The sequence below is a fragment of the Epinephelus lanceolatus genome, chromosome 16 (genome assembly GCF_041903045.1).
Source record: "Epinephelus lanceolatus isolate andai-2023 chromosome 16, ASM4190304v1, whole genome shotgun sequence".
Classification (NCBI taxonomy): domain Eukaryota; kingdom Metazoa; phylum Chordata; class Actinopteri; order Perciformes; family Serranidae; genus Epinephelus; species Epinephelus lanceolatus.
In genome coordinates this window covers 20564206-20591412 of record NC_135749.1, presented here as the reverse complement: position 1 = coordinate 20591412, position 27207 = coordinate 20564206, and the positions used below count along the sequence as shown (strand labels likewise).

Sequence of the window (27207 nt, the reverse complement as noted above, 5' to 3'; positions counted from 1 at the left end):
TCCCCTCCTGCCTTTTGCGACCCTATTTTATGCCCCCTTTTAAATTATTCTGCAACAGTGTAGGTTCTGAGTAATGAAATCAGCCTCAAATCTTTATGCTCCTGCTAGACAGACTTTATCGAGTGACATGAATAACCTTGATCGTTGTTTACTTTAGCTAATTTGCTTTTTGAACTCTGCAAATAACCATAAAATATAACATTCTCTTCCCATATGAAATGCGACCCAAGCCATGGTTGAACAAGTGTTAATCAGTGCTGCATGTTACCCGGACTACAAAATCTGCATGTAAAGTGGCGTGTAATATAAACAAATAGCGTGGAGCTCACTCGCAAACGAAATACCTTGTAAAACACATTTCTACATTGTGTCCCAAGGTGAAATTCACTTAGCTCAGGACCCCACATGAAGAGAGCTCCAGCAGTATTTTAGTGTTTTTAAATTGGTCAGTGACTTTACTGACTTTAATGCACTAAAATATCCAGCAGGAAGGAACAAAGAGATAGAAATGCTGAGAAACCACATTTCCTCAATATGGGGTCCTGGAAAGGAAAAAAAAAAGTTTTTAAGAATCCCCTGACTTAAAGGAAATAGCTTTTACAGTAGATTACAATACATCTATTAAGAACCATGACAATATCTGGGGTGCGTTTAAAAGCATTTAAAGTGCCTATTAGACTATGAAGGACAGTGATTTATAAGTGCAGTCAGGGGAATCCTAATGCCCCTTAAAAGTGTCCCAGGACAGCCTCAGCCATTTTTAATATCACTGTTGATTCATTCATAAGAAGTGAGGCCCATAACGGAATCTGAAGAGATCGTACAGTCCGATCAGATCCACTGTCCACTGTGATCTACACAACTTAAAATTACACAAATAAATAGATATATATTGTGCAGTGTGGTTATTACTGCATTGATAATATGCAGTTGTAGTGAAGTCATCTCTTAAATCAGGGGTGCTCAAAGTTTTGATGACTCAGTGCCAATTTAGGGAGCCAGCATTTGATTGAGGGCTGCAGAGGAAAAGTGCAACTTAAGCTAACAGCTCTAGCATTGATGACAGAATGTAACTCTTCCAACACTTATGAGGTGCCACTAGTTGCAACCAGTCACTTTCTACAAGTTGTCACCTATACCATGACAAACGCATGTTAGGAGAGCGCAGTTTAAGCAACAGTGGATTAAATCTTCTGACAACTACAGACATAATCTAGAACTTTGCCATCTTGATGTATATGTACTTTGGAGGGTCCTCTCTCAGCCGAGACAGTTTTGAAAAAGAGTGATAAAAAAAGATTTAGAACTACAAAAATAAATCAAGTGACAGAACAACAAAAATCTACTCCTCCCCCCTTTGTCCCCTACAGTATCCATCCTCTTTCTCTACCACTCTATCTATCCTCTGTCACCTCCACTGTTCCTCTGTCTTTCTTTTCTCCTCCTCTTTATCTGTCCTTATACTAGTGCACTACTTTTGTCTCCCCCTTCTGGCAGTGAGAGTAATTACACACATACTGTGGATGCATGCTTATCACAAATGCCTGCAGGTGAGCTGGCCACATCTCCCCCCGCCTCCAGGAGCGCTCTCCTTAAGTCTTATTTTGGCCTCTAATCCTTCCTCTGAACTATGAGTTTCTTTTTTCTGTAGCATCCACCCCAGAAACTCTTCTTGGACACTTCTTGGGATTTTGCGCCATAGCTTCCTTGCTGGAGCTCTATCGCTATAATCTCTCCCCTCATCCTGCTGTCTTCAGCTCTGACTGGCTGGCATAAAGCATACCACGTTGGGTGCACCAGCATGGAGAAGTTGCCAAAGACACTAGACACCACAACTTTGGGATATTGCAAAATAGAGATAGCTTTCTCTTGTGGCTAAGAGCTCAATCAGCAATGTGGGAATTCTTTTCGCAAGGGCTTAAATATAACAGACATTAATTTATACTCCAGCTTTAAATCACATATGTAAAAGAGCAAGTATCCAAGAGTGGTAAGCAAATTCCAATTATCTTGCACCACAGCATCAACTGTCAAGTAACCTTAATCTCTTCCTACGATCCCACTTGTCCATCTCCATAGTGATAAACTGCGGGGATCCAGGTGTGCCAGCTAACGGCCTTCGCTACGGAGAAGACTTTACGATTGGTCAGAACATTTCCTTCCAGTGCCAACCAGGATACAGAATGGAGGAGGATGGATCACCTGTGAGGACGTGCACCCAGAATGGGACGTGGAGTGGCAATATGCCAATATGTACAGGTACATTAAACCACTTTATTCAGCTTAAACTATCCTTAAACATCTATCATTTTTCTGTTGATTATAAAATAAAGCCACCAGTAACTGTACATTGTAGAGACGATGGAACTGGTATAGAAAAGGCCTCGTGTTCAGGTAGCATAGCACCACTGATGCATTCAGAGGAAAGCTCTAAATCCAACTTAAACCCTTGCATAACCCTAGCTACTATAGACTACTACTAAAGACTCAAACAGCAGATTCTGCACATCGAGCATTATTGCCTCTGGAGAAAATCAAGAAATACAAACATATCAGAGAATATGAGTCACAAGAAATGTCTTGTAATTTCCGCGATTAATTAAAACTGTATCTTTCACTGAACTTGACTGAAAGTCTTCCCAGACAAAATGTAATTGGTAAATATTATGGCTCTAAAATTATAAACTAATTTTCCAATCAGCCGTTGAAATCGATGATCTAATCAGCCAGCCTCCCTCTCTCTACAGCTATCAGTCAGTTTACAGAGCAGCATCACCTGCAGCTGCTTAAAACTGGATTTTCTTTTTTTTCTGTCTCTCTCTTTCCTAACACCTCCCGCTCTCTCTCTCTCTCCATCATAGCGGTGACCTGCCCGGCTCCCCCTGCCATCAGTAACGGGGTACTGCAGGGTAGTGACTTTGAATGGGGCAGCAGCGTGAGCTACAGTTGCTCACCTGGATATGAGCTCTCATTCCCGGCTGTTCTGACCTGCGTGGCCAACGGCACCTGGAGCGGCATGCTACCACAGTGCTTGCGTAAGAACACAAACACACACAGACACACTACCATCACATCGCCTGATATTAGTCTTTACCAACCATCAGTTACACCTGAAAAATCTACATTTGTCCTTGAGCTACTCAAAAAGTGCTTGTCAGCAATATAACACCACATACTGAAATGGGACTGTGTGTGTGTTTGTGTTTCTGCATGTGCAGCCAAGTTTTGTGGGGACCCAGGTACTCCGGTCGGTGGGTTCAGAGAGGGGCGAAGTTTCATCTACCAGTCAGAAGTCTCCTTCACTTGTGCTCCTCCTCTCATTCTGGTCGGCACGGCAACCAGACTCTGTGAAAGTGACGGTACCTGGAGTGGCACACAGCCTCGCTGTATAGGTAATTATAATCATTTATACTCAATTGATGACCACACAAAACAGGGAGGCCATTATACTAATCAAACATATGATCTGGATATTTTTGGAGTGCTTCCTTTGACTGTATCGGTCATGCAGTTTTTTGTGCACTGCAAAATCTGTTAGTTCTATTGTCCCTACATGCACTTATTGCTATGTTGGCCAGACAATGCAAAAGTGACAGTACCTGGAGTGGCATAAAGCCTCGCTGTATTGGTAATTATAACTATTTATGTTCACTTGATGACCACACAAAACAGGGAGGCCATTATACTAATCAAACATAGCCTGGTTCCAGACCATGCATTACTGAAGGTTCTGGGAGCTTCAGTCTGACACTCAGGCTAAATCAAACATATGATCAAGATGTTTTTGGAGGGCTTCTTTTGACTCTATTGGTCACGCAAACTTCACTCAATCTCAACTGCAAGATGAACGTAAAGAAATATGAATGTTTTTTTTTTTTCTACAGAACCCTTTTTTTTGAATAAAAGATGCCAAAATTCTCAAATGTTAAATGTTTAAACACAAGCAGCCAAAGAAGAACATTTTCTAATGAATATAGCCAGTAATTGGCAACATTCTAATTTAAATCATTATTGTTTCCTAATGAGAAACTAATTAACACGAGCATGAATCTGACCTGACACTGAATGCCCATTTTCAGTACTTTGATCATCAGTCTGTACCAATAAAGTACTGAGATTTGAAACCCAGACCCACAGGTCTTATTCAACCAACTTAAACCAACTTTGACACTGTGTTTCTGAATAAATTCATAAATGATGTAAGTTGCCCTGGATTATGCTGTTCAACCAAGTCCCCAACTTGTTCAAAATACAGTAGCCAAGATTTTAACCTTAAAAATTGATTTAAGATTTCACTGATTACTTTTTAATAGTTCCTGAATATATCATCAATCATTTATCCCACATAAGCCAGAGCACAGCCTGCTGTCCTCAGGCAGGGGTGTCTGACCCACTTCAAAGTCTGAGCTAGAATTAAAAGTTGGTGATGGTGAGTCCACGAGAGCCCCCAGACTTTCGAATGATATTTCTCAGGAGGTAAAATACTTATGACATCACAGTGTTTACTGTGGAATGGTTGGGGATGATTTTGAAGTGGCAGCTGTGGCGGGGGGGAGGGGTGTGTGTGAGGATGGATAGAAGTGTGGAAAAACTTTGGTTGATCTTGAAGTCCAGCGTTACTCTGCAATAGTGATGTTAGGACTGCGAATGAATTGTTTGAGTGACTCTTAAAGAGGAAAGAGTTTAATCAATTTGCGAGCAAGAGTGAATCTAAAAATCTGCTTCTGTATTGCGCATGTACGGTTGTGCATATGAGTCGGATTAAAGTCTACCGAGAGCCACTGGACTGTCAGTCAGTGCAACCCTCGTTCAGCACACTACCCCTGAGCCGAAGAACGAGTTGTTCATGAGCAGAAGAACAAGTCGTTCACAAGCACACACACCCTGAGCCGAAGAACAAGTACAAACTGCTGCTCAGTGACAGACCTTCGTTCATGGAGCTAACCCAGTAGCACAAAGCAGACCCACCGATCCAAAGCAATAGCAGATTTGGATTTGTGTGAATCAAAAAACTATAAGAGGTGTCCATGAGTCGGTTTCACTGACAGCGGGTGAACGTAACAAACCTGTACTCTACAATTCTCTTCCATTCTGAAGTATGGAATTTTCTACTAACAGCCACAAACAGAGTGACAGCTGAACACATCCAACGTGGTTAAATACATGTCTGTAGGTTCAGTATTATACACACATGTCTTGTGTTTGACATGTTTGTGCCCTCACTGCGCTTCATATTTTATAAACTATGATAATCTGGTCTCGAGATCGCATCTTTCAGCGAGGCACCATCTCACTCCCTCTACCTCTTGTTGCAGTTCTCTTACTCAGAACTGAAATTGCATCCAGTAACTACTATTTTTCTTTTGTGATTTATTTTTTCTTGCTACGGCGGCAGAGGTTTCGCCAGGCAGCCCGCCACAACAGAACATTACCAGCAGAAACGCTGAGATCAAAGCATAGTATTACAGCCTTGTTTTTATTATCACCCCATTGTGTGCACGTTTCTTTTGTTTTAATATTCTTTTTACTTGTTTTTAATGTGTTTACTTTCCTGACTGAATATTTGTAACCTACGAAACGAATTACTTCGTTTACACTAGACTGCCGGTTTATTATGACTGATTTGTGGCTCACCAGGGAGCCAGGACTGGCGTGTGAGGTTCCTCTCCTTAATGATCATCTCAATTATTGACCCATGGTTGACAGCCACATTTCAATTTAGTGGTGGGTTTGCTGTGCAGAGCAGCTACTGTTCTGTCAAAGTTAAAGTTACACAGACTTATTGGAATAATAATGAATAGTGACTGGAGGCTCATCTGAGACAATCTTGCAAATGAAAAAGGAGCCTTAAGAGGACAAGCCTTCAAGGATTCCACTGATGTTAGTGGAAGCATAATTTCCAAATTGGCAACTCTTCCTCATAAAAGTGCTGCTTCTTTCACTGTTAAACAGAATTGGTATCTTAGATGGTCTGCTTTATACATACAGTAATTATCCCAACTTTTAAAGACAGTGTAACTGAATATTACAAGCTTATGTATTAGTTTTAGCTTCAACTAAAAATTGTGGACCTGTACTATTTAAAAGTTTGAAATAATATTTTTTATAAACTGTAGTTTTTACAGTTGTACCGTCCCCCCCGGTGTGTCCACTGGATGGATGTGGCTGCATCGTGCTCACTGAAAGGGTTTTTAAAGCTCTGTGACTCCAGTGAAGCAGTCTGTTCTTCAGCAGCCACTTTTCCAGTCTGTTTGGAGTTGTTTTGCCAACATTTTTGGAATATACAAGCATACTGAGAAAATGTTCACAGCTCATTTAGGATCGACACGGTGAAAGACACACAGAGGCTGTACTTTAGCTCGGGGCCTTATATGCTTTCTATGTTTCATAAGTAGTGTATGTATGCATAATGCAAACAGTTTGTTGTGAGCAGTGTTTTGTACATACGTACAGTGAACGCTTACAAAATATGTCTTTAAACATTAATGAATTATTTGTCAATGAATATATACGCATGGGTGGACTTCACACTTAAGAGACGTGAGCTGCTCCAACAAAAATAGACCAGGGGCCAGATGCATACAGCTCTGTGTAGATTCACAGCTAAAACCGTGTGTATGCACAAATGCAGAGAAGTGCATACCCATGGTTTTTGAAATATTTATAAAGCCGTGTGTACGCATGTTTCTGTTTCATAAATCTCCATCACTGGAGCTGGGCGCACATGCACAAGCCTCATTTCCGATCTCACAGAAACGCCCTTAAACATCCCTTTGCAGCTGAGTACTCCTACTCAGCCCACCACTCATTCAACAATGCCAATGTCAGTGAGAAATACGGCAGAGAAAGCACGATTTCACCAACTGTGTCACAATGGCAAGGTTCTATAATCATGCTAGAGCTGTCATTATGTACTACTTTGACTATTCTTAGCATCAAATTATCATCAAAGAAAAATCTCAGTCATTATTATTAAATGTCAGAGGGGCAATCAGTGACTCTTTTATAGCGCTTATGTTAAAAATGAAAATGCAAAGTGTCACAACAATGAAATAAAATGATCATTAACAGGGAGATAGGCCTACTGGCTCAAATATAAATTAAAATAAAAAAAGTTCTCTGACTGCCTTCTGCAGTCTTAAGACATGTAGGCTACGTCAACTGGTGACTTGTAATTGCCCGTAGGTGTGAATGGTTGTCTGCCTCTCTGTGTCAGCCCTGTGATAGAAAGGCAAACTGTTGAGGTTGTACCCTGCCTCTTGCCTAATGTCAGGCCCCAGCCCCCCCGTGAGCCTTTACAAGGGGTGTAAATCACCAGTCTCATCACGATAGAATATTATATGGATTCTTTGGAAAAGGATACAATATATGCAGATATTAAAAAGTCTGTCACGATAAGATTTCGATGCGATGCAATTTAGGGGCCTGCTATCGATATGATATGATATTACCTGCCCATTTAACACAGTCAGTTACAAAAGAAGCTGCCACTCTCTTCTTTCTAAAGCAACACATGAGCTAAGTTAACCTTCAGGGCTTTCTGCCCAAAAGTCCTTTCTGAAAGAGATATTTTCGTTTTAACCCAAGCCATCATCTTTTTCATAAAATTTCAGGTCTACCTAGCTAAAAACCCTGAAAGGCAAACTTCTCCAAACAGCCATGAAACATGGATTAACAACATCATTTAACATAAGTATCAAATTCAGTTCAGTAATAACTGTCAAGGTTCAAGGACAAAACAACTGTTTTTTGCTAGTGACCCATTATTAGCGTTAGCATTTTTACATCGCACCAATTAGCCTAGCAGCTAGCGGATATTTTCCTGTACTCATACTTTGACAGATTACATGTAACCTTTTTTTGTACTCACAGCTGGTTTAAGCCACTGCATCTCCTGACAGAGCAGCTCGGTTGAATTTTAGCCTGCGTGCACGTTTTTTTCAGCCCAACATTGTTGATACAGAGCAGCTAATGTTGCTGTAGTGAGAAGTTAGCAGAGTGAGATGGCCGTCCAGGCAGCTAACGTCATGTCGTGTTTTATCCCGTAGTGGCATTGTTTACCCCTTTATTCTCTGAAATCCAAAATATTTTCACACTGCTTATTTATTGCTGATGTATTCCCAAGTAAATAAACATTGCCTGTTGCTGTTTGACAGTGACACAGACCTTCAAAATAAAAGCGTATCCTAAATATGACAATATAGATCGATGTTTTCACTTTGCATCGATGACATTGGATTGTTGATCATTGAATCAATATATCAGTCCAGATTGATGTATCGTTGCACCCCTACTCTTTACCATGATAAGTGGTTAAAATAATAAAAATCAAACATACTCAATCATTCAAATTCACAAACACCCAAAAAAACGATCTTATCATATCACCCTCATTAATCTCAGTTAAAATCACGTGTACGCGTGGTCTGAAGTGCAGCGGTCATTCTCACCGCACATTCCTCCTTTATAAATACCAGTTTATGGGCGGGAAAAGGCATACGCAAAACAATGCTACTGTATACCATACCATATCACTACAGTCAGGACATAAAGATCAGAAAATTATTGTGATGCTTCCTTTGAAGATAATGAGTATTTCAATATATCATTGGTTCATCAGTGTTTCTGATGAACTGATTCCTTGCCTCTGAAAGAAAAGCTTTATATTTTAGTGTATTTGTGATACGGTCGGGCGATTGCTCCTTTTTTCATATCATCCAATCATGGTTACTCGGGTGGGTGAGGGGAGCTACGTCACAGCATGCCAGTGAGTACATTTAAATATTTAAAATTTAATAGAAATGTCTCCTCTATTCATACAATGGCTCCCTTTTAAAAGTGTGTGTCTGTGATTGGTGCTGTAATATCACAGCATCGTGTTCTATTAAACATTATTATCTTTAAAAACACAATCAAAAACATAGCCATAATGTTAGCTGCTCATGTGGAGTGCAGAGTAAAGTTTGGGTGAGCAGGCATATGGAGAATAGACATATGATGTGTCAGATCCATGGGAAAGAGATGGCAAACCGGTTTGCAGTTAAGGATTTAAAATTCACTTGTCACTCGTGCTGGCACAGGGCTCAGCGGGCAGACATGCCGCTCCACCAGAAACATCTTTAAATGCACGGTAGGGTGCAGATTCTGGGGATGATTTTTTTTAACATCTTAGTTGTGATAGGTAAGTTAATATTGGCGTGGTAAAAAACAATCAATCATCCCCTTAGTTGGCAATGTGTGATCAGAGTAGTGGCACATTTAGCCAAGAGGTTAGAGATAGCGCTCGCTCATAAGCAAAACACAAGTTCACACTGCAACTTCCAGTATTTAGTTAAAAGGCTTCCAAGTATGGGCATCCACATCCAACTTCAAACAAGCTGCTGCTATCCAGGGATTAAGAAGAAAATGAGCGGGGATATTCAGCACACATTACAAATGGTCCCACTGGGTCAATTCAGCACCACATGTGATGTTTAGAGCACCACTTCACATGTCTGACTCCGAGCAGGTGCTTAAACATCAAGTGTGGTGATGAATTGCAATAAATGAGAGCTTTTGTAATGCGAACAGACACTTGACTCTTTGTTCCTTGGTAGCACCAGATAAGGCATGCATACAGAACTTTACTTCTGCTATAAAGTTGAATGTTCCTTGTGAAATAGACGATCTAAAAATAGAGGGCTCCCTCTGAAGTGCTACTTCACTGATGTAAAGACTTAATCTATAACTACTGAAAAAAGTAGACGTGGTTACAGCGTGAGTGTGCTGCTTGTGAAGGGGAATCTCTCAGTTCTATATCGTGACTCTTTAAGATTATGAAACTAGCACGAGCATGCACACAAACATCGCAGTGAAGTGAGAGTGTAATGTTCAGTGTTGGGCTTTGTGTGTGTGTGTGTGTGCTTGGGTGATATATTAGTGTGTGATTGCAGCTGTATGTTAGCGTGTGATGTGTATTACTATGTGACTGAAGCAGAATGAGTTTTGAGCTGAAGCAGCCTGCTCTTTAAATAAGACAGACGGGGGGGGGGGGGCGGTACAGTGACACAGAAAGATAGAAAGAGAGAGAAAAGGGAACCGTTAGAAAAAGAGAGGAAGAGAGAGACGGCATAGAGAGAGAGAGAGGGAGAGGGGGCAGTTAGAGGGGTACAGGAGGAGAGAGGGAGGTAGAGGGGGAGAGAGAGGAGTGGAGAGTGAATCTGTCATTTCGGAAGCTGTATTGAATCGAGCTCTGCGTCAGGATGTGCTCTACATGCTGATGTCCCTGCCACACACACACACACACACACACACACACTCAGCCTCTCTCACACACACAGCTGCTCAAAGCTAGCTTCGTTTTCTGATAAAGCACTACTGCCCCCTGCTGTCCTGCTCGGGATGTACACCCTGCTGTTACCATGACAACAGAGGAGAGGAAAGGAGAATTGAGGGAGGACATATAATGCTACTGCTAATTTATCTTTCTTTTAGATTTTGTGTGTAATTACTTCCACGCCTGTGCTGTTCTTTTCAGAACCGACCAAGACCAGCTGTGACAACCCCGGGACGCCGCGATACGGCTCCGTAAACCGGACCTACGGCTTCAAGGTAAAACATCTGCACTAAGAAACTAACTCAATCTACTTTCTTACCCATGGAGGTAACTTAGGAACTAATCTAGAGGATGTGGCTGGGGCTCTGTTATTAGGTATAATTAGTAAGTACAAAGACAGATGGTAAGGAAAGAAGGAGGAGACAGACAGAAGCAGAAACTGGAATATTTAAAAAAGAAGACATTTAAAGATCAAACTTGATTAATGGGAAAGTAATTTTACAGATGACTCAGTTATGGAAGGAGTTGTTGGAGTTGTTACTTGCAACCGTTTTTCCCAGAACGGCTGCCACAGTAAACCATGGAGGTGACAAAGTCTCTGATCATGTTTTGTCTATACTGTAATTTTGCAAAGCCCTCTAAGGCTGATTATGATCTGTGATATTTCGCTAATTTAACTGAATTTAATTGAATTAAATAAATGCATATTTAGACAGGAAGGGAGCGGAGGGAGAGGGGGGATTACATGCAACAAAGTTTTAACTAAATGGTCACATGTTAAACCCCAAGGCCATCAGGATGCCCCATGACTGATTAGTTTTAAACCATTAATTTTAATCTTAATACAGTGCCCATATGCCTTATGTACTGTATGTTAGTAGTTATCAGCTGTCTCTTGTGTATTTGTTGTTGCGTTTTATGTGTTTTTAAAGCCCATCTAGGGACAGCCATTGCAAATTAGCTTAGGCTATAAATGCTGTGTGGCATCAGTTTATGATACTTATCCCTGTACAATAAACACTGACATAAAATAGTCATCCCTGCTGCCCCTTTCTTCAACAAAATTCACAGTGGATGCTCTGTGCAGAAATGCATTGTAAAGTTCAGCCGAAGCTAATGTGAGGCTTCAGCTCTCCAATAGAGTGGGCATCCTCATCAGGCAGCTGTGTGTAGGTTTATTGCTGGTGCTGTGTCCTGGCAACAAACCTACATGCAACTACCAGGGAGTATCCCTCCACTGCAGCTCAGCAAGGAAACACTGAAAACAAAGACGTAATGTCACTAACATGACTGCAATGCTGGAAAATAACCACTTGATTTGACGAACTACTGAAGTTTCATTTACGTTCAATTATGAGCAGAACAACCGCTGGGGATTTTATTCCCAATTTGTTGCGGAGTGGTTGCGTCAGGTGGGGATTTCTCCACAGCCAGTGTGGACAGCAGGAATGATTCTCACTCACTCTTTAAACTTAATTACTGTTTGTCATGTGACACCTGTAATAAGAACTGAAAACATCCTAACCTGTTTGCTAAACATGATGAGCAGGTTAGATTGAGATAACAGCCATCAGTTTTTATGATATTAAATTCCAGTTTTTGCCTGGATACGTCTGAGAATAATTTTAGGAAAACCAAGGACACAGCTACATTTATTCATCTGCCCACAAAGACATCTCTGTAGCACTCTTTTACTTTGAACTATTTCAGAAAATGTTAAAACTCTCATTATCCTTGTCACTGTGTGTGCCTGTGTGTGTGTTTTGTCTCACTCTCTCTCCCTCTCCACAGGTGGGGAGCGTGGTGTCATTTCAGTGCCAGCCAGGTCATTTGATTCAGGGCTCTTCCTCTCGAACCTGCCAGCCTGATCTGACTTGGAGCGGGGCGCAGCCCGAGTGCATACGTAGGAAACGTTACATCTCATCCTCTTGTCAAACTTATCACCCATCCATCCTCTGCCTGTCAGACTAACCCCAGTGCACAAATGTCTCCTCCTGCCCTCCAGCCCATGCCTGCAAGCAGCCGGAGAGCCCGCTCCATGTGGACGTGGTGGGGATGGATCTGCCTGGTTTTGGCTACACCTTGGTGTACAGCTGTCAGCCTGGCTACTTCCTGGCGGGAGGTTCTGAGCACAGAGTCTGCAAGAGTGACGGCACATGGACAGGAAAAATGCCTATATGTCGAGGTTAACAAAAAACCTTTTCTGCATTTGAATGCCACATCTTTATGCCTCTATAGTACATTTAACTGAAGAGTTTGTTCGTAGAAATCAAGTGAGTGAACAGGCGTTGAGTGTGTCTTGCTCAAGGACACTTTGTCAGCACGCATACTTGGGCAAACTGGCCATCTGGAGTAGGGTGAGATGCATGGTGGGCTGGTCACTGGTCTGGCAGCCATGATATTGAAAGAAAAAAAGCTACAACAATATCCTATGGTGTTTCATCCTTCATTAGATGAAGCCTGGCCAGGTCCTTACAGGTGAGGTCGTGAATTCATCACATCTGTTGAGCCAACAATGACAGACTGAGAAACACCAACCTGGCTAACAGATGACAGAGTTCAGCAATCGTATACAGTAGTAAGAAAATAAACCACAACGCGCCACATTCAAACACAACAACCCACCCACAGATAACAACAATACACATATGTTCAATCCTTTTTACAAACCCTATTTCAGTGTACAAAAACTACTGTGACCTTATTTGGAGATGTAATCAAGCAGCCTCTGTTTGACCATTTTCTTCAAGGCTCGCAGGTTCTCCTTCATTGCAAGAGGCCGTTTGTTCCACTGCGTAGCACCAGCGTAGATAAAAGAAACCTTACCCATCATGGCTTTATATCTAGAAATGTTCAGGTCAGCTCCCCTAGCTTTGGTATTGTGATTATGACCTTCTTCTAACTTCTTAAAGTAATTTCCAAGGTGACCAGGGACTCGCCCATTTAAGATCCTATGGACCATATTAATACGACTTGCTCTATCGGCAACAGGGAGCCGTTGGAGCTGAAGTGAGACCCGCCTACATGACTCCTTTGATTCAGCTCTGGTCTTACTCTCAACAGTCTTTCGTGATACTTGGAGGTTCTGTTTCAAGGCTTTATTAAGGGTTAGTTAGGGTATGTGATAGTCAAGTTAAAAAATGTGTGTACAGCAGCATGTTCCCATAGATGAAATACCACCTCCAGTAAATAGAAGCTTAAAGATTTTAGGATGTATCTCTTATACTACTTGTTGTACATACAATGAGAGGTGGGGTGATCTGTATGTTGTTGCAGTGGGCTAGTCAGTTTTGTTTTATTTTGGTCCACTAGAGCACATCCTCGTAATGAATATGTCAGCTAATGCAGCCATTGTGACCTATTGACCCTTTATCTGACGTTCTATATACTCGCATAGAATACTCTCCATTAGGGAGTACTTAAACTACATCAATACTTGCCAACGCAATCTCACCATAATGTCTTTTTTGTAGCTGCTCTGGAGCTTTCAATCGTATCACACAATCAGCAGAAGGAGTTTGCCCTGCTGAAAATGGAATTGTAGATGTTTAAATTTCCACTTTTCCAAGCACTTTAAGGACTTCTCGTCCATATTGGCTCGCGAGTGGAGATTGAAAGTGCCCTCCTGGCCTTGGAAATAGTTGCAGACAAAACAATTTCACCCCACAAGGTCCATTTAGTAGCTCCTCTGTTGTATCACAAACTTCCATCAACGCTACTGCAAATAGCAAGGTGTGCAGTCCATAATATGTACATGTTAGGCCCATTTGTGCGTTCTTTTGCACATTGAGCTTTTGTCTTATTCATCAAGAAACGCCAACAGATGAAGTTGTGGACCCACCTCTGAGCAAGGAAAAACTGCAGGCTTCAACTTTGAAGTCATTTCACCGAAGCTGTGACCCTTTCGACCCGATGCAGCCTTTAAAATTGAAGCACTCTCTGATGCAATTTAAGATTTTAGAACAAACACCCCCTTTCTTTGATTGCCTTGACTTGTTGGCAACAATGGCTGCATCTTGAAGGGATGATAGAGGCTGCCCTGAATGGTCAAAGCCGAAGTGTCTTCAGGCCACTTTTAAAAGGATCCAATATGCACGACAATTATCGGTCGTGAACTCTATTTGCATTGCCTACAAATAACCATTAAAGAGGATTATTTTGGGTGACCCTTTCCAACACACTTGCTGCTCATTATGCGCATGTGTGACTATTAGTGACCAACACTGCATTCTGATTTTGTAATTTGGTAGTATTAAGTGCACTTCTCCCTGCGTAGTGTCTTAAGATATCAGCCGACAGACTGGTAAGTTAAACAAGAGGCAAAGCAAAACCTCTTAATATCTCTTCAAACCGTGTCCCCGCAGCTCTGCTCATGTGTTTTAATGGGACATTATCTTTCACCCTGTGTCTCTCTTGTGTGTGTGTGTAGCTGGAGAGAAGAAGAAACCTGTGAAACCAGCAACAGGAACTCCCAGCCCCAAACTAAACGGTCAGTTCTACTACAGTCTTTTCTATTCCAGGCTAGTACAGTCCTGTCATTCCTTGTCTATTCTTATCTGTTCTATTTTGGTCCGGTTTAGTTAGCTCTTGTCCACTATAGTTTAATAAATTCTGCTCTGCTCTGCTCTGTTGCACTGTGTTGTTCTTCTTGTGTTCTTGTCGATTGTGTTGTGCTTTACTGCTTTCCATCATAGTTCTAAATAATTTATTTTTCCTCACTGCACATAGAAAGGTGAATTAACCACGGTGATGTTCTGCTTCTCTCTGTGCTGCCGTTTTGTTCAGTTCTCTATTTTCCTGCTCGGCTCCGTGGTGATGTGTCCAACGCGGTTGTAATTTAATAACTCTTTGCTTCTCGGTGCACATGAAAGAGTTCCTATAGCTGCTGCACTGTATGCACAAGGTCCTGCAATTATCAAAGCAGGAAGCAGCCTCAAAATTTACTGAAAAGACTGAAAGCCAAACGTATTACATATGGATATCGATTTATAGGCCTCTTGAACTTCCGTGTATTTGCATATTTACTGTGTTTGTAATACTAATTAGGCACACGAGAAAGGAGTCAAAATTTGATCCTATATGTTTATTTGATTTAAGTTGTTTTTTTCACTTTCAGAAAAATAACTTTTTGTCATATATATTGAAACAGTTAGTGCATCCACACAGCAGGATATGACAGATAATCTGTGAAGAAAATTGAGGTTCCTCAGCCTCCTCATACTTCTAATGGCATGTGCAGGAATCCACCACAGCTAAAGGAAAATAACCAATCAGAGCTGAGGAATCTCTAACACAGCGGTCAGACTTTGAAACTGAGCAGCACTGATCAAATATAAATCAGGATTCTGTTACTGCATTGCCTTTTTCTCACCTGTTTTCAAAAATGTTTAGAAACATCTTATAGTGTACTGTATAGTTGTAAAATGAGAAAGTATGTGACCCAGCTGCCAGGCTGAAAACAGTCAGGGGTCTGGGTCTAGACGCTGGTGGTGGTAGAGGTGGTGAAGATGAGATGAGAGGAAGGTGGAGAAGTGGCTGATGATCTGGATGAGTAGAGGAATGAGCCTTTGCTTGTCCTGGACTGTGGATACGATGGCTGGAGGTGAACAGGGTGGAGGAGGGCACGACAGTTCTGCCTAAAATGACAGCTGACAGCAGCAGAGGAGAGAGCAGATTTAAAATTTTGCAGCAACATCCTGATTGGCTGATAGAGATCGTGGCGACGTTTGACTGGATAACTAGAAGAGTGATATAGTGGGTATGGGATGGAGAGAGTTGTGAATGGATGAGGACAAAGAAAGTCTTCCTGACTGAACTTACGCTGAGCTTCATTAGAACACCACGAGAAGACTATCTGTCTAATGTTGTACTCATGTTGTATGGTGTGGATGTAGTGACAGTTTTAGCAAATATGACAAAAGTTATTTTATAAACGTTACCAACTGTAGCTTCAACTAAACTTCATAAACTCTAATATCTCACTGAGCCCCCTCTGAGGAAAGATTGGTATTTAAACTCAACATCCAAACAAATGTCACGTACCAGATTTACCGTCCCTCGTGCTCCCACTGCCTTTCTTTTCATACATCCATGAACCCTCCCCTGTCCTGTGCATGAGCATGAACACCCGCTTTTTGCGGATTGGCAGGAATAGAGTTGCGTGGCTTGGTCCAAGCCAGTTCCAGCCAGGGATGTGCATGAGCACTAGACTTTTTTAAGCACACACACACACAGAATGAACAGCTATTACGGACAGAGATATTCGCTGAATTGAATAGAAAGTGTATCAGATTGCATTCACTGACCGCACCTTTACGCAGTTTACTTTACTTCGTTTGTGCATATATGTATATATATAATATCATCATCATCAATCATATTTTAGTTTTGAGAATGTTAACTGTTAATAATTAAGTCAAGCAATTAAATGATAGCTATAGAAAGACATGACATATCTTAAGTATTTTCTCCTAATTTGTTCTGCTCTGTTCTATAGTTCCAGATGACGTATTTGCTCCTAACTACATATGGAAAGGTTCCTATAACTACCGTGGGAGGAAGCAGCCTATGACACTGAGCATCACCAGCTTCAACTCCACAACAGGGAGAGTCAACGTTTCCCTTAGCAACGGCAACATGGAGCTGCTCCTATCAGGCATGTTCAAATATGGATAATTAGTTTCAACCTCCATACTCTCTATACAGAACAGTATATGTGAGCTGTCACACTGTATGTCATGTAAATCTACATACCGTCAACATATTCACTGCGACTCTGAACCATTTGTTCTGTTTTCTACCGGTGTCTGGATTTCACCACTTTCCTCGAGCTACCGAGCTTCTTTTTAATGTCGTTACTGTGTTTGCCCCCAAAATCACACAAGCACTTATTCACACACAGACCTCCCAGGGTCCAACAACAGCATCAGCAGGGGGTTAAGACCCTATTAAAACACAAATCCTGTTGAAGCTAGAATTGCTTCCTGGAGTTTGCAGAGAGCAGAAGCACCATATCACAAAACCATGCAGCTATCAAACTTTTAACATGCATCTTTGGGCTCAAAGGAGCAGCTTTACTGTAGATCAATAACAGCTAAAGCTGCACTTACACAGGCACCGAAAGGCCAGGGCCCAGTTGCATACAGCTTGTTTTTTTTCCTCTTCCTCACTTCGCTTAAGATGTCAAGTTTGCCTTACCTAAGCACTGCATAAAGGAGGAGTTCAGCATTTTGGGAAATACACATCTTTACTTTTTTCCTGAGAGTGAAACAAGAAGATGATCTCAATCTTAGGTCAGTGTATTATGTAGGAAGCTGGAATGAATACGTGCTCAACCAAGCTGAGAGAAAAAGGAAGAGGCTTGGGGAAGCAGCAGGCCTGGCTGTACCCAAAGTGAAAATGACAGTACATGTTTGAACTACGTCTTGACTTGACATGTGGTTACTTTTTTTTTAAAGATATTTTTTTGGCCATTTTTGCCTTTAATGGACAGGACAGGTAAGTGTGAAAGGGGGAGAGAGAGACAGAGAGAGGGAATGCAGCAGAGGGCCACAGGCTGGATTCGAACCCGGGCCACTGCGGCAACAGCCTTGTACATGGGGCGCCTGCTCTACCCACTGAGCAACTGACGCCCCAACACGTGGTTGCTTTTTGTCTAAACATGCTGTCACAACTCTGCTGTCTCCCAGTTATATGCAAATTTCTTCAGTCAATGTTTTGTTTTATTTCACCGCTGCATTCAGATCACTTTTATTTTTACGACTTCCAATTGGACATGATATATGCATCTTGCTGATGCACAAGGGGGAGAAGAAACACATGCAGAGACATCTAACGATCTGTAATAACCCAGCCATTGCATTCTGATGTCTTTCACTCTGTTATATTGCAAACCAGTTGTTTATTCTGTCCTCTCCAGGAGTGTACAAGGCCGCTGAGGCCAGGCTGTTACTGCTGATGTACCAGGTGAACTATGCGAACCAGGGAAACCAGCTCAAAGATTCAGCCATCTCTCCAGCCAAAATCATAGATGACTCCTGGACCATGGATGGATTTGTAAGTCTCAGTGGATACAGAGTCACAATCTACTTAATTAGATTCTGCAGAGTTGGATTAATTTAGAGAGGTTAAAACAGAATGTCACAAAAGAAATGCGTCTTATTGTAGTTAATCAAAAAATACAAGACAGACAGTTTCAGTGTGCGAACCTGTTTTTGTAAAGGCATTTTACTGCAGCTTTAGGAATTTTAATAGACACATTCAGATCAGTCGGAGAGAGACATCTCACTGCTCTTTACTTGGCATGGTGTTTAAGCAAAGCTGATGGTATTTGTCAGTCAAGTAGTATGTCTTGAATTCATACACGTTGCCTTGTTGAACACTGAATATAACCAACCTTTGTCCCTCTCTTATTACTATATGTGCCCCATGTTTTCATCCTCTCTCATCTTCTCTCTTCCTCACCAGGTGTCAGCAGAGCCTGATGGTTCTAGTTACGTATTCCAGGGTTTTATTCAGGGAAAAGACTACGGACAGTTTGGACTGCAAAGACTGGGTAATTCTCTCTGGGTTTAGTAACAGCATCACATGATCACTGTGTTTCTTATTAGTCAATTTGGACTATAAATGATAGCTGGAAAAATCTGATAAACTCCTTACAAGAACCTCACGTATAGAGAAAGTGATCAGGGAGCTTTTCTTTGCTGACAGCAGTGACCTTATTTCTCACGCTGAGTCAGCCTTACAGTGGAAATTTTTTTTTCACCAAGACCAAAAGCTGCTCTTCAGACTTTTAGTTATCCTACAAGGACTGAACTCCATAAACCTGCAGCCAAAGATGACTGACATCTCCATCAAACAGAGCTGAAAGTAGCCCCTCACTTTAAGTTATCACCAACTGATCTGCAGCGCTGCCAAAAACGAAACATTTGGGAGATAACAACAAATTTAATAAGATCTGACCACTTCTCCAGTCCAGTCTAGTCCAGTCCATGGACATGCTGCGAGTGAAGAAAAAAATGTAATCCTCCAGCATCCACTGTTGACAAGATGTCACTCGCACCTGCTATGTTGAGAAATGCCAGTTCTGTTTGGGCCTTGTCAGTTACCAGAATCCCTGCCACAGATATCACACACACTGCACAGAACGACTGTAACTACTAACAACATAAAGTGCCGCTATTATAGGAAGACTTTATTTCAAATGTGAAAAAAACAGTTATCTTTTTATATAACAAAAAAACATTAAGTAAGGAATACTGATTTATCCAGCTAAGGACTCTGTATTTCCCAAACAGACAGCCATTTCTGACATGAAACTAAACAGAAAATTAAACTTAGGGCCTGTCCCAATACCCACACTTCCCCTAAAAATACCCACTTGCACTTGGTTGTGCATTCACGTTTAGGCTAGTGGTGTCCCAGAACAGAATCGAGGTAGTGGAAGTGGTTTCCAACACTTCAAAACCAGCCCTAGATTCCAAGGGAGCCCCGACCCACACTTTCAACTAAGTGGAAGATGAAATTTCCCAGAACACCTTGCGGAGTCAGCAACTTTGGCAAGTTTTGGAAAACAATTTCTTACTGTACGATTGGAATGTAGGCTATATAAACAACAGATGGTTGGACTAGCGTAAACTCATCAGCAACTTGGTTGAACACAGCGTCAAAATATTTAAACAAATCGACTTACCTGAACAAAATCGATCAGGACTAGAAGACGTCGTAGGCGCCTCCTGTTTTCAGCATTTCTTCTCCGTTGATTCATCAGACGGAGAAGAATAAACATAGCACACGCCACAACACACGCGCTGGAGCCAGCATTTTCAAACCTATCTTGCGTCACTACTACACGTGGCATATGCCTGCACCTCGGCCACGCCGATTTGCACGAAGTGGTTTCTCATTTCTTAGGGAAAGATCTCTACCCTAATATTTCTCACTTCCCTCATCAAGGGTTATCTCGCAAACGAGGGCACTCGATACCAAGTGGAAGATTTAAGGGGTAGAAATGGGATTGGGCCTTAATCTACGCTCCCTTTAAAGCCAGACTCCATTGACAAAAAGAGTAATTTTACTTCACTGATTACAAGAGCTGCTTGTGTACCTATGCCTCAATCAGTTAGTTTGTTTGTGTCATTGTGTGACTTTGGTGTTTTAAATGTTTTATTTTTAGTTTAACCAAAGTCACAAAATAGCACAAACTAACTAACTGACAGACGCAGAAGATGACCAAGAGCTTCCATGTTCAGTGAGGTAAAATTGCTCTTTTTGTCAGTGAAGTCTGGCTTTGAAGATGACACTGATAAGTTTTACTTTTGGTTCAGTTCCCTTTTGAAAAGGGTTGTTTGTTTTGGTAGTACTGAGGATACATCTGGATGATGAGACTTAGATTACACTGAATGAATTGTGTGAGAGTTTGTAAACAAATATTTTGTTAAAATGTTGCTGTTATTAAAAGCTATTTTTGGATTCTTTGTTCACTGGAGGTATACAAGAACAACAAAGTTTTCTTTGCTAATTTAATGTAATGCAGGATATTACATTGGTTGATATACAAATGGTCATTTATGGGGTGAAGTGTTCCTTTAAAGCAATCACTGTCCTTCCATTGTGTTATCTTAAGTAGTTGTGTAAACAATGACAGTGCATCTCGTTGTGTGTCACAGGTCTGAACATGTCAGAGAGTCAGAACTCGCCACCCCCTCAGCTTGGTACCAACAGCAGTTCTGTGGCTATCGCTATTCTGGTGCCTTTCTTCGCTCTAATATTCACTGGCTTTGGATTCTATCTCTATAAACAAAGGTACGTGCTAAGAAAAAGTGTATCGGCTTTAAGTGTATTTCCGCAGTAGAAAAGAATATGTTCCCTCTCACTGCATTGTTACTTCACCTCTGGTTTTCATTATTGTCATACAAAAATGTTGAATGACATTGTTAACATTTTAAGAAGCTGTCTGATTCATGAAAACAGGAGCTGCCTCGGTGCTTTGGTTGTTGAGGTGCAAAGAGCCAGTCAAGTCATTGTCTGTTGCAAACTCTGCTGCAAAACAATTCTGTTTAGGAGGTGTTAAATTGGATTTTTCAGAGATATGATTTAAGCACAATTGACTGGTGTTCGCATTGTTAACAGATGCAAATAACTTCTGTTCTGCTGTTAATATCTCAAGAAAAAGCTTGTTTAAGGAATTAGTTTTGGATGGGCTGATTGGAATCTCACTTGGCTTCCTAAAGAGCACAACACTCTCTCTAATCCTACTTAAAGCTTGTTTACTATGTCTCCACTCCCAAGACTGCATTCACTATTGTCCACTGGCTCCCCAGTTATGTTTTTATGAAAAGGCAATTATAACTGTTTTATCACTCTAATGCTGAATTTATATTTTCTTTACTGTTGTTTTGTTTTTCCACAGAACAACACCAAAAACACAGTACACAGGCTGCTCAGTCCATGAAAACAACAACGGCCAGGCTGCCTTTGAGAACCCCATGTACAACACGAACGCCAAGGCTGTGGAGGGGAAGGCTGTTAGATTCGATCCGAATCTAAATACTGTCTGCACCATGGTCTGAGGATTGATTATCCTCACTTAAACTCAATGACTCAGATATCTAATGGGACCACGATTGGTGCAAGGCTAAGGAGGGGAAAAGCCGTATGCTTCGACTCAAACGTCGACGTCGTTGGCAACACGGTCTATACATTGATTGCTAAAGACCTACAGTCCCAGTTCAGAAACCTAAGCTCCCCAAGCAGAGGGAAAACTGTCCACTTGAAACCAAAACCTGGCGTTGGTTCCTTTCACTTACAGCATTTTGTATCCGCAGATGAAATTTAAACTTATGTGAACACAGATTTGTCTGCTAGCTTTGACGGATGCAACACAGACTGCGAACTCACAGTGAGATGTGACATCGAGTGAAAGAAAAGGATGCAACCCCACAGAAAACTTTGGCGACTCTTACCCAGCTCCAAACCTAAGACTCAGCTGGTCATGGATAGTTTATAATTTGATTCTCAACCAGAAAATTATACTTCGACCTCTTATTTAACCCCTCGCAGTGTCTCTAATACCAGTAGTGATGATTAAGCCATGACCTGCTTGACGGTTATTATGATATGTCATCATAACCCAATGCTGAGTTTTGTATTTCACACTGAGTTTAGGAGAGAAGGACCTGTTCTCCTTGCCTGGAGAGAGGGAGAGCACATCATCAGTGCTCTTGGCCATGGTTATACATCATGGAGATAAACTGCACTACAGAAACGGGCTGATTTCATTTGTACCACGTTGTCTCCCCAGCTGTGCTGAACAAATCCTTACTGTGAGCATCAAGGAAGAAAAATGGCCACAGATGGGAAAGTGTGACACAAAGAGGATGATGTCACAAAAGACACTGTGAAGCAAAGCAAACTGTTTCTTAATATCTGGGTTCAAAACTGACAGTAAAAGATGCTGTCACCAGCAGACCATCAGTAAACCAGTTGTGAATAGGAGCCTATTTCTAAAATGACCATGGAATACAACACCCTCGCAACCAGGACAGGACAACCTCCCGTCTCCATGACAACCAGAGGCTGGTATTAACAGTCTCTTGTCTTTTTCTATGACTCTAATACGGCTAATGCTAGCAGACAGTAGCAAAAGTTGCTCTGGAAAGAGACTAACTCCTGAGCAAAGGATAAGGGCAGCCCTGGAGACGGAGCTGTAATCCGAACTGAACTGGGATTAGGGCAAAGCAAAAACTAAAAGGAGTCTAAAGGGGAGCTAGCGCTAATAGAACAGATGAGAAGAGACTGACTCATCTAATGGATAAACTGCTCCTTCACGTCCAGTGGATAAGAGAGGAGGCCGAGGAGACGGAGTACAACCCCTAACTGAACTGCAAGTAGAGTGAGGGAGTCATCAGGAGAAAAGATGAGATCTTAAAAACCTAACACAGCCAATCAGAGCCTGTCTAACCTGAAATCAACTGCTGAGAGAGGTCAGCCTTCCCTCTACATAATGAATCAGATGAGACAGAATATGGCCTTGAGGAAAGATGGTCCTGATCCTGTGAATTTTAATGGATTCTGATGAGAAAGATGCTGAATGGATACAGAGGACTCTGATGGACTAACAAAGAAAAAGACTTTGTGATACAGAGAAAGCTCTGGCACTAAAGCACATTTTACAGGAACACTACCTGTCTACCCACCGAGAGATGGACTAACACAGGACAGAGGCAAAGGTTAGAGAGAGACTGACAGCATGAGTGACAGACAGAAAAGATGACAGGTACACACGCTAACACAAATCTGTAGAGACAGGAAGACAGATGGTGTTAAGACCAACGGTAAGACACATGGAGTTAGACAGGTTCAAGACAAGCAGGGTCAAAAGACTGTTGCAGACCATCGTCCATTACTCCACAGACAGATTTAAGGTTTAAACACAGATTAACAGTTTATAGGAGGACAGACGCAGAGAAAGGCTGATCGACAGGAGACAGACATAAATTGACAGACAAGCTAAAAGAAAGACAAACAGGGTTGTAGCCCTACGATTGTGGACACGGTTCCACTGTAATTCTGCACTCTGTGAGTGCTTATCTTCTTTCTTTGTTATTGCTGCAGAATCTTCTGATCTGTAAATCTATTGCATATATATTCGGGAGCATTCACCACCTATATTTTTGTGCTATATATTTACCACAGGGGGGGCGGGCGGATGGGAAAAGACGGATTATAGCAGAGAGTTTTTAGAAAAAAAAAAAAGAAATAACTATCAGAATAAAAGATATTACAACTATGTGCTGTTCACAGAAGTCACACGGTATTTTGGTTCCTTTGTAACATGGAATTGGTTCATTTTAATTTCCTGTGTAACGTGAAGTTTCTCTCACCATCACTGTCTTTTCCCACTGAGGCAATCATGAGTGTCAGTGGTATTGTTGTTGTCATTATTGTTGAGATGCAAAGTTGGCCAGCAACAATAGTGCTCTTTAAAGTTGATGTTTGATCACAGATGGCAAATTTCTAAGCCATTAACAGATGGAGTTTGTGCTACGGACATTTTTTTTGCTCCTTTACTAGAACTATTGACCACTACAAATACATACTGTACATGTCCTCCATATCTACCACCATTACACATATACCGGCACTGCTTTCTAACCCCAACAGATGATATGATGCCACAGAAATTTGCACATTAATAAACTCTGAGTTCAGATAGGTCAACAAGCTCAGTGTGGTCATGGCAACACAGAAATATCTGAGCTCTCAGTGGAGCCAACACGTTTATGTTAAACTCTTGTGTAGCTCTGACTCTGAGACACAGAATAATATTATTAAAAATTGCTGGTGAACTGCCCAACATGTAGTGTGTGGATGATGGTCTACATACAAGATGTTTCGACCCATGTAGAAAATTTGTGTATGCACTTTTTTGTCGTACATTTTAGGATGTTTTCAGTGGGTTTGTTTGTGAACTATTACTAGAAATATGATCTAATTTAGTTGCAAAGAATACAGATTTAACCTTGTTTGTTCATTAAACATCAAAGAAAAGAACTGTAAATCTTAAATGATCATAACCAGAGGTTTACCTCCAGGTTTTATAGCACTGCGTCTTGGTTCTGAAGTTTCGCCCTGTGTTACAGATGAGATCACATGAACTCAGTTGTAGGGTTTTCTGTTAAGATTTAATTTGCCCTTGTACTGAAATCCACATCAATTATAAATTGGCATTATTTCAAAGCCTTTAAACTAAGTTGTTGGGGGTTTTTTTCTCTTTAAAAAAAGTTTGTACTACCTGTGGCACTTCCCAAGTATTGCACATTAGATTTTAATCAGTGTTTTGCTTGTGTGTTGCATTTCAACAGCTAAAAGGCTTTAAGTGTCGTTTATTTCCGAAACACTGGAGCTTTAAGATGAACTGACCATTTGGGAGGAGATCTTAAGATTTCACGTTGACCACAGAGTAAATCCAAACACATAACCAAGGCCGCTGAGATTGAATATTTCCCCTCGCTTTTATTTCATGAAAATATAGCCTTATAATCTCAGCTCAGTGTTGCTTAGCTGGTAGCTATTTTTCAGATATGATCTACCACCTACTCTATTCAATTTTGTACAGTTGGCATCCTTTACTGTATTTAGCTCTTGTGAGCCACTGGAGGCTGTTGTTGCACATGTTGTTGGCCTTTTTGGTGGTTTCATGTGCCGTGAAAAGGGAAGAGAAGATGTTGATTTTGTGTGAAACCATGCATAACATTCATATGTCATACTGTAAGAGATGGGCCTGAAATGCACCATATACCGAATCTATATTAATTGGTCTCCATTTGACAGGAATACATATATCAGTGAGCATGAGTCACTGTTTTTCAGCTTTGGTGCCCATTTCAAGAAAGAAAAATACTGTTTTGTTTTGAAGAGTCTGGTTTAAAGGTTTAAAACTGAAGTTAGTGAGTTTGGGTCCCACACATGATGAATACAAGTTGTTTTTAATGAGTCTGGGTGTCAGGGTGAGCGAAAACATCTACTTTGCTTTTAGAACTCCTGCTGTCGTGACCACGGGTGCCGACTGCACCCGGCTGACGGAAAACTCCTTTTAAGGTCATTACTGATTTAAAAGCAATGGTGGCTGCGGCTTCCTTGTTTATCACTGCTGCGACTTTCCCGCACTGCATTGCTATGGTGACATTGTTTCTTATTACAGTTTGGATCGATTGTTGCTGCTGTTGTCGTTGTTGTTGCTGTTGTTGTTGTTTTTTCGGTATGGATCTGACACAGTGCCTACCAAAAACCATGGGACCCTCCCTGTCATCTGCACACACACTCACACACACATACATACATACATACGAACACACACCTGCTCCAGCGCTCCCCTTCATCAGAAGTCATTTTTTTCTAAGCTTCAGTCTATTTTGCCACAAGCTTTTCCTACTGACTGACCGCAATAAGACCCATGTGATTTGAAAGACTTAAAGCTGTTCCTGCCCGGGGGACATTGGAAATATTCACCATTTGAACAAAAAAAGATGAAATATAGAATAAAAAAGTGTTTTGTACAGAAATATATTTTTATGATGAAATTATTTGTAAAATGTATGAATCTATTATGTAAATTTTCAATGCAATGTAAGATTAAAAAAGGCTAATTGCTTTTGTAAAAAATGTGTATTTCTTTGCTGTCTTTTCTATCACAGATGACTTCCTGTAAACTGATGTGGTGGAACCTCTTTAAATGTGTAGTGTGTAGGATGTAGTGGCATCTAGTGGCAAGGTTGTAGATTGCAACCAATGGATACTTCTCCCGTGTGCCACGTGTGAAGGAGAACTACCGTGGCCAATGTGAAAAAGCAAATGGCCCTATCTGGAGCCAGTGTTTGGTTTGTCCGTTTTGGGCAACTATTGAAAACAACATGGTGGACTCCGTAGACCACAACCAGGCCCCAGAAAATGCCACTAATGCCTGGTACGCACTACACAATATCAGCCTGATTCTAGCCCAACGCAGTGACGTACGGTGTGGACATGGATCGTGAACGACAATGAGTGTTGTACACGATAATCCATCATTTCATCTCGTAGTGTGTCATAGTTCCGGGACGCCTCACGACATTCCAACAGAAAGTCTAGCATGTTTAATTTTCTTTTTGTCGTTCACAACTGCTCCCGTCACAGCAGTCACTTTGACCAATAGAAACACAGAGCTATCTGCTGCCGTAGACAACTGTATGACAACAACACCTCAGCCTTTTTGATATTTCCTCTAGTGACATTACCACACAGAGTTAAAAGGGAAAAATGACGATGTGAAACAGCAGAGGCACTTTGTCAACCCAGTGAGTACTGCCATTAGCATCAGGCTAGCAAAGAATGTTATTTCTTCATAATGGAAG

The 27207-nt window shown here is 41.3% G+C and overlaps 1 protein-coding gene across 5 annotated transcripts in view; it reads left to right on the top strand.

Moving 5' to 3' along the window:
• LOC117263130 (CUB and sushi domain-containing protein 3) overlaps positions 1 to 24074 on the top strand; it is a 479142-nt gene extending 455068 nt beyond the window's left edge. For all 5 annotated transcript variants that reach the window (XM_033636295.2, XM_033636294.2, XM_033636293.2 and 2 more), the window contains 12 exons: positions 2080 to 2259; positions 2862 to 3035; positions 3219 to 3392; positions 10517 to 10590; positions 12107 to 12218; positions 12321 to 12500; positions 14745 to 14804; positions 16812 to 16970; positions 18234 to 18370; positions 18782 to 18869; positions 20983 to 21118; positions 21726 to 24074. In XM_033636295.2, coding sequence (XP_033492186.2) covers positions 2080 to 2259; positions 2862 to 3035; positions 3219 to 3392; positions 10517 to 10590; positions 12107 to 12218; positions 12321 to 12500; positions 14745 to 14804; positions 16812 to 16970; positions 18234 to 18370; positions 18782 to 18869; positions 20983 to 21118; positions 21726 to 21885 — 1634 coding nt within the window. In that variant the 3' untranslated portion in view covers positions 21886 to 24074. The remainder of the gene's footprint in view (positions 1 to 2079; positions 2260 to 2861; positions 3036 to 3218; positions 3393 to 10516; positions 10591 to 12106; positions 12219 to 12320; positions 12501 to 14744; positions 14805 to 16811; positions 16971 to 18233; positions 18371 to 18781; positions 18870 to 20982; positions 21119 to 21725) is intronic.
• The last annotated feature ends 3133 nt before the right edge of the window (positions 24075 to 27207 follow it).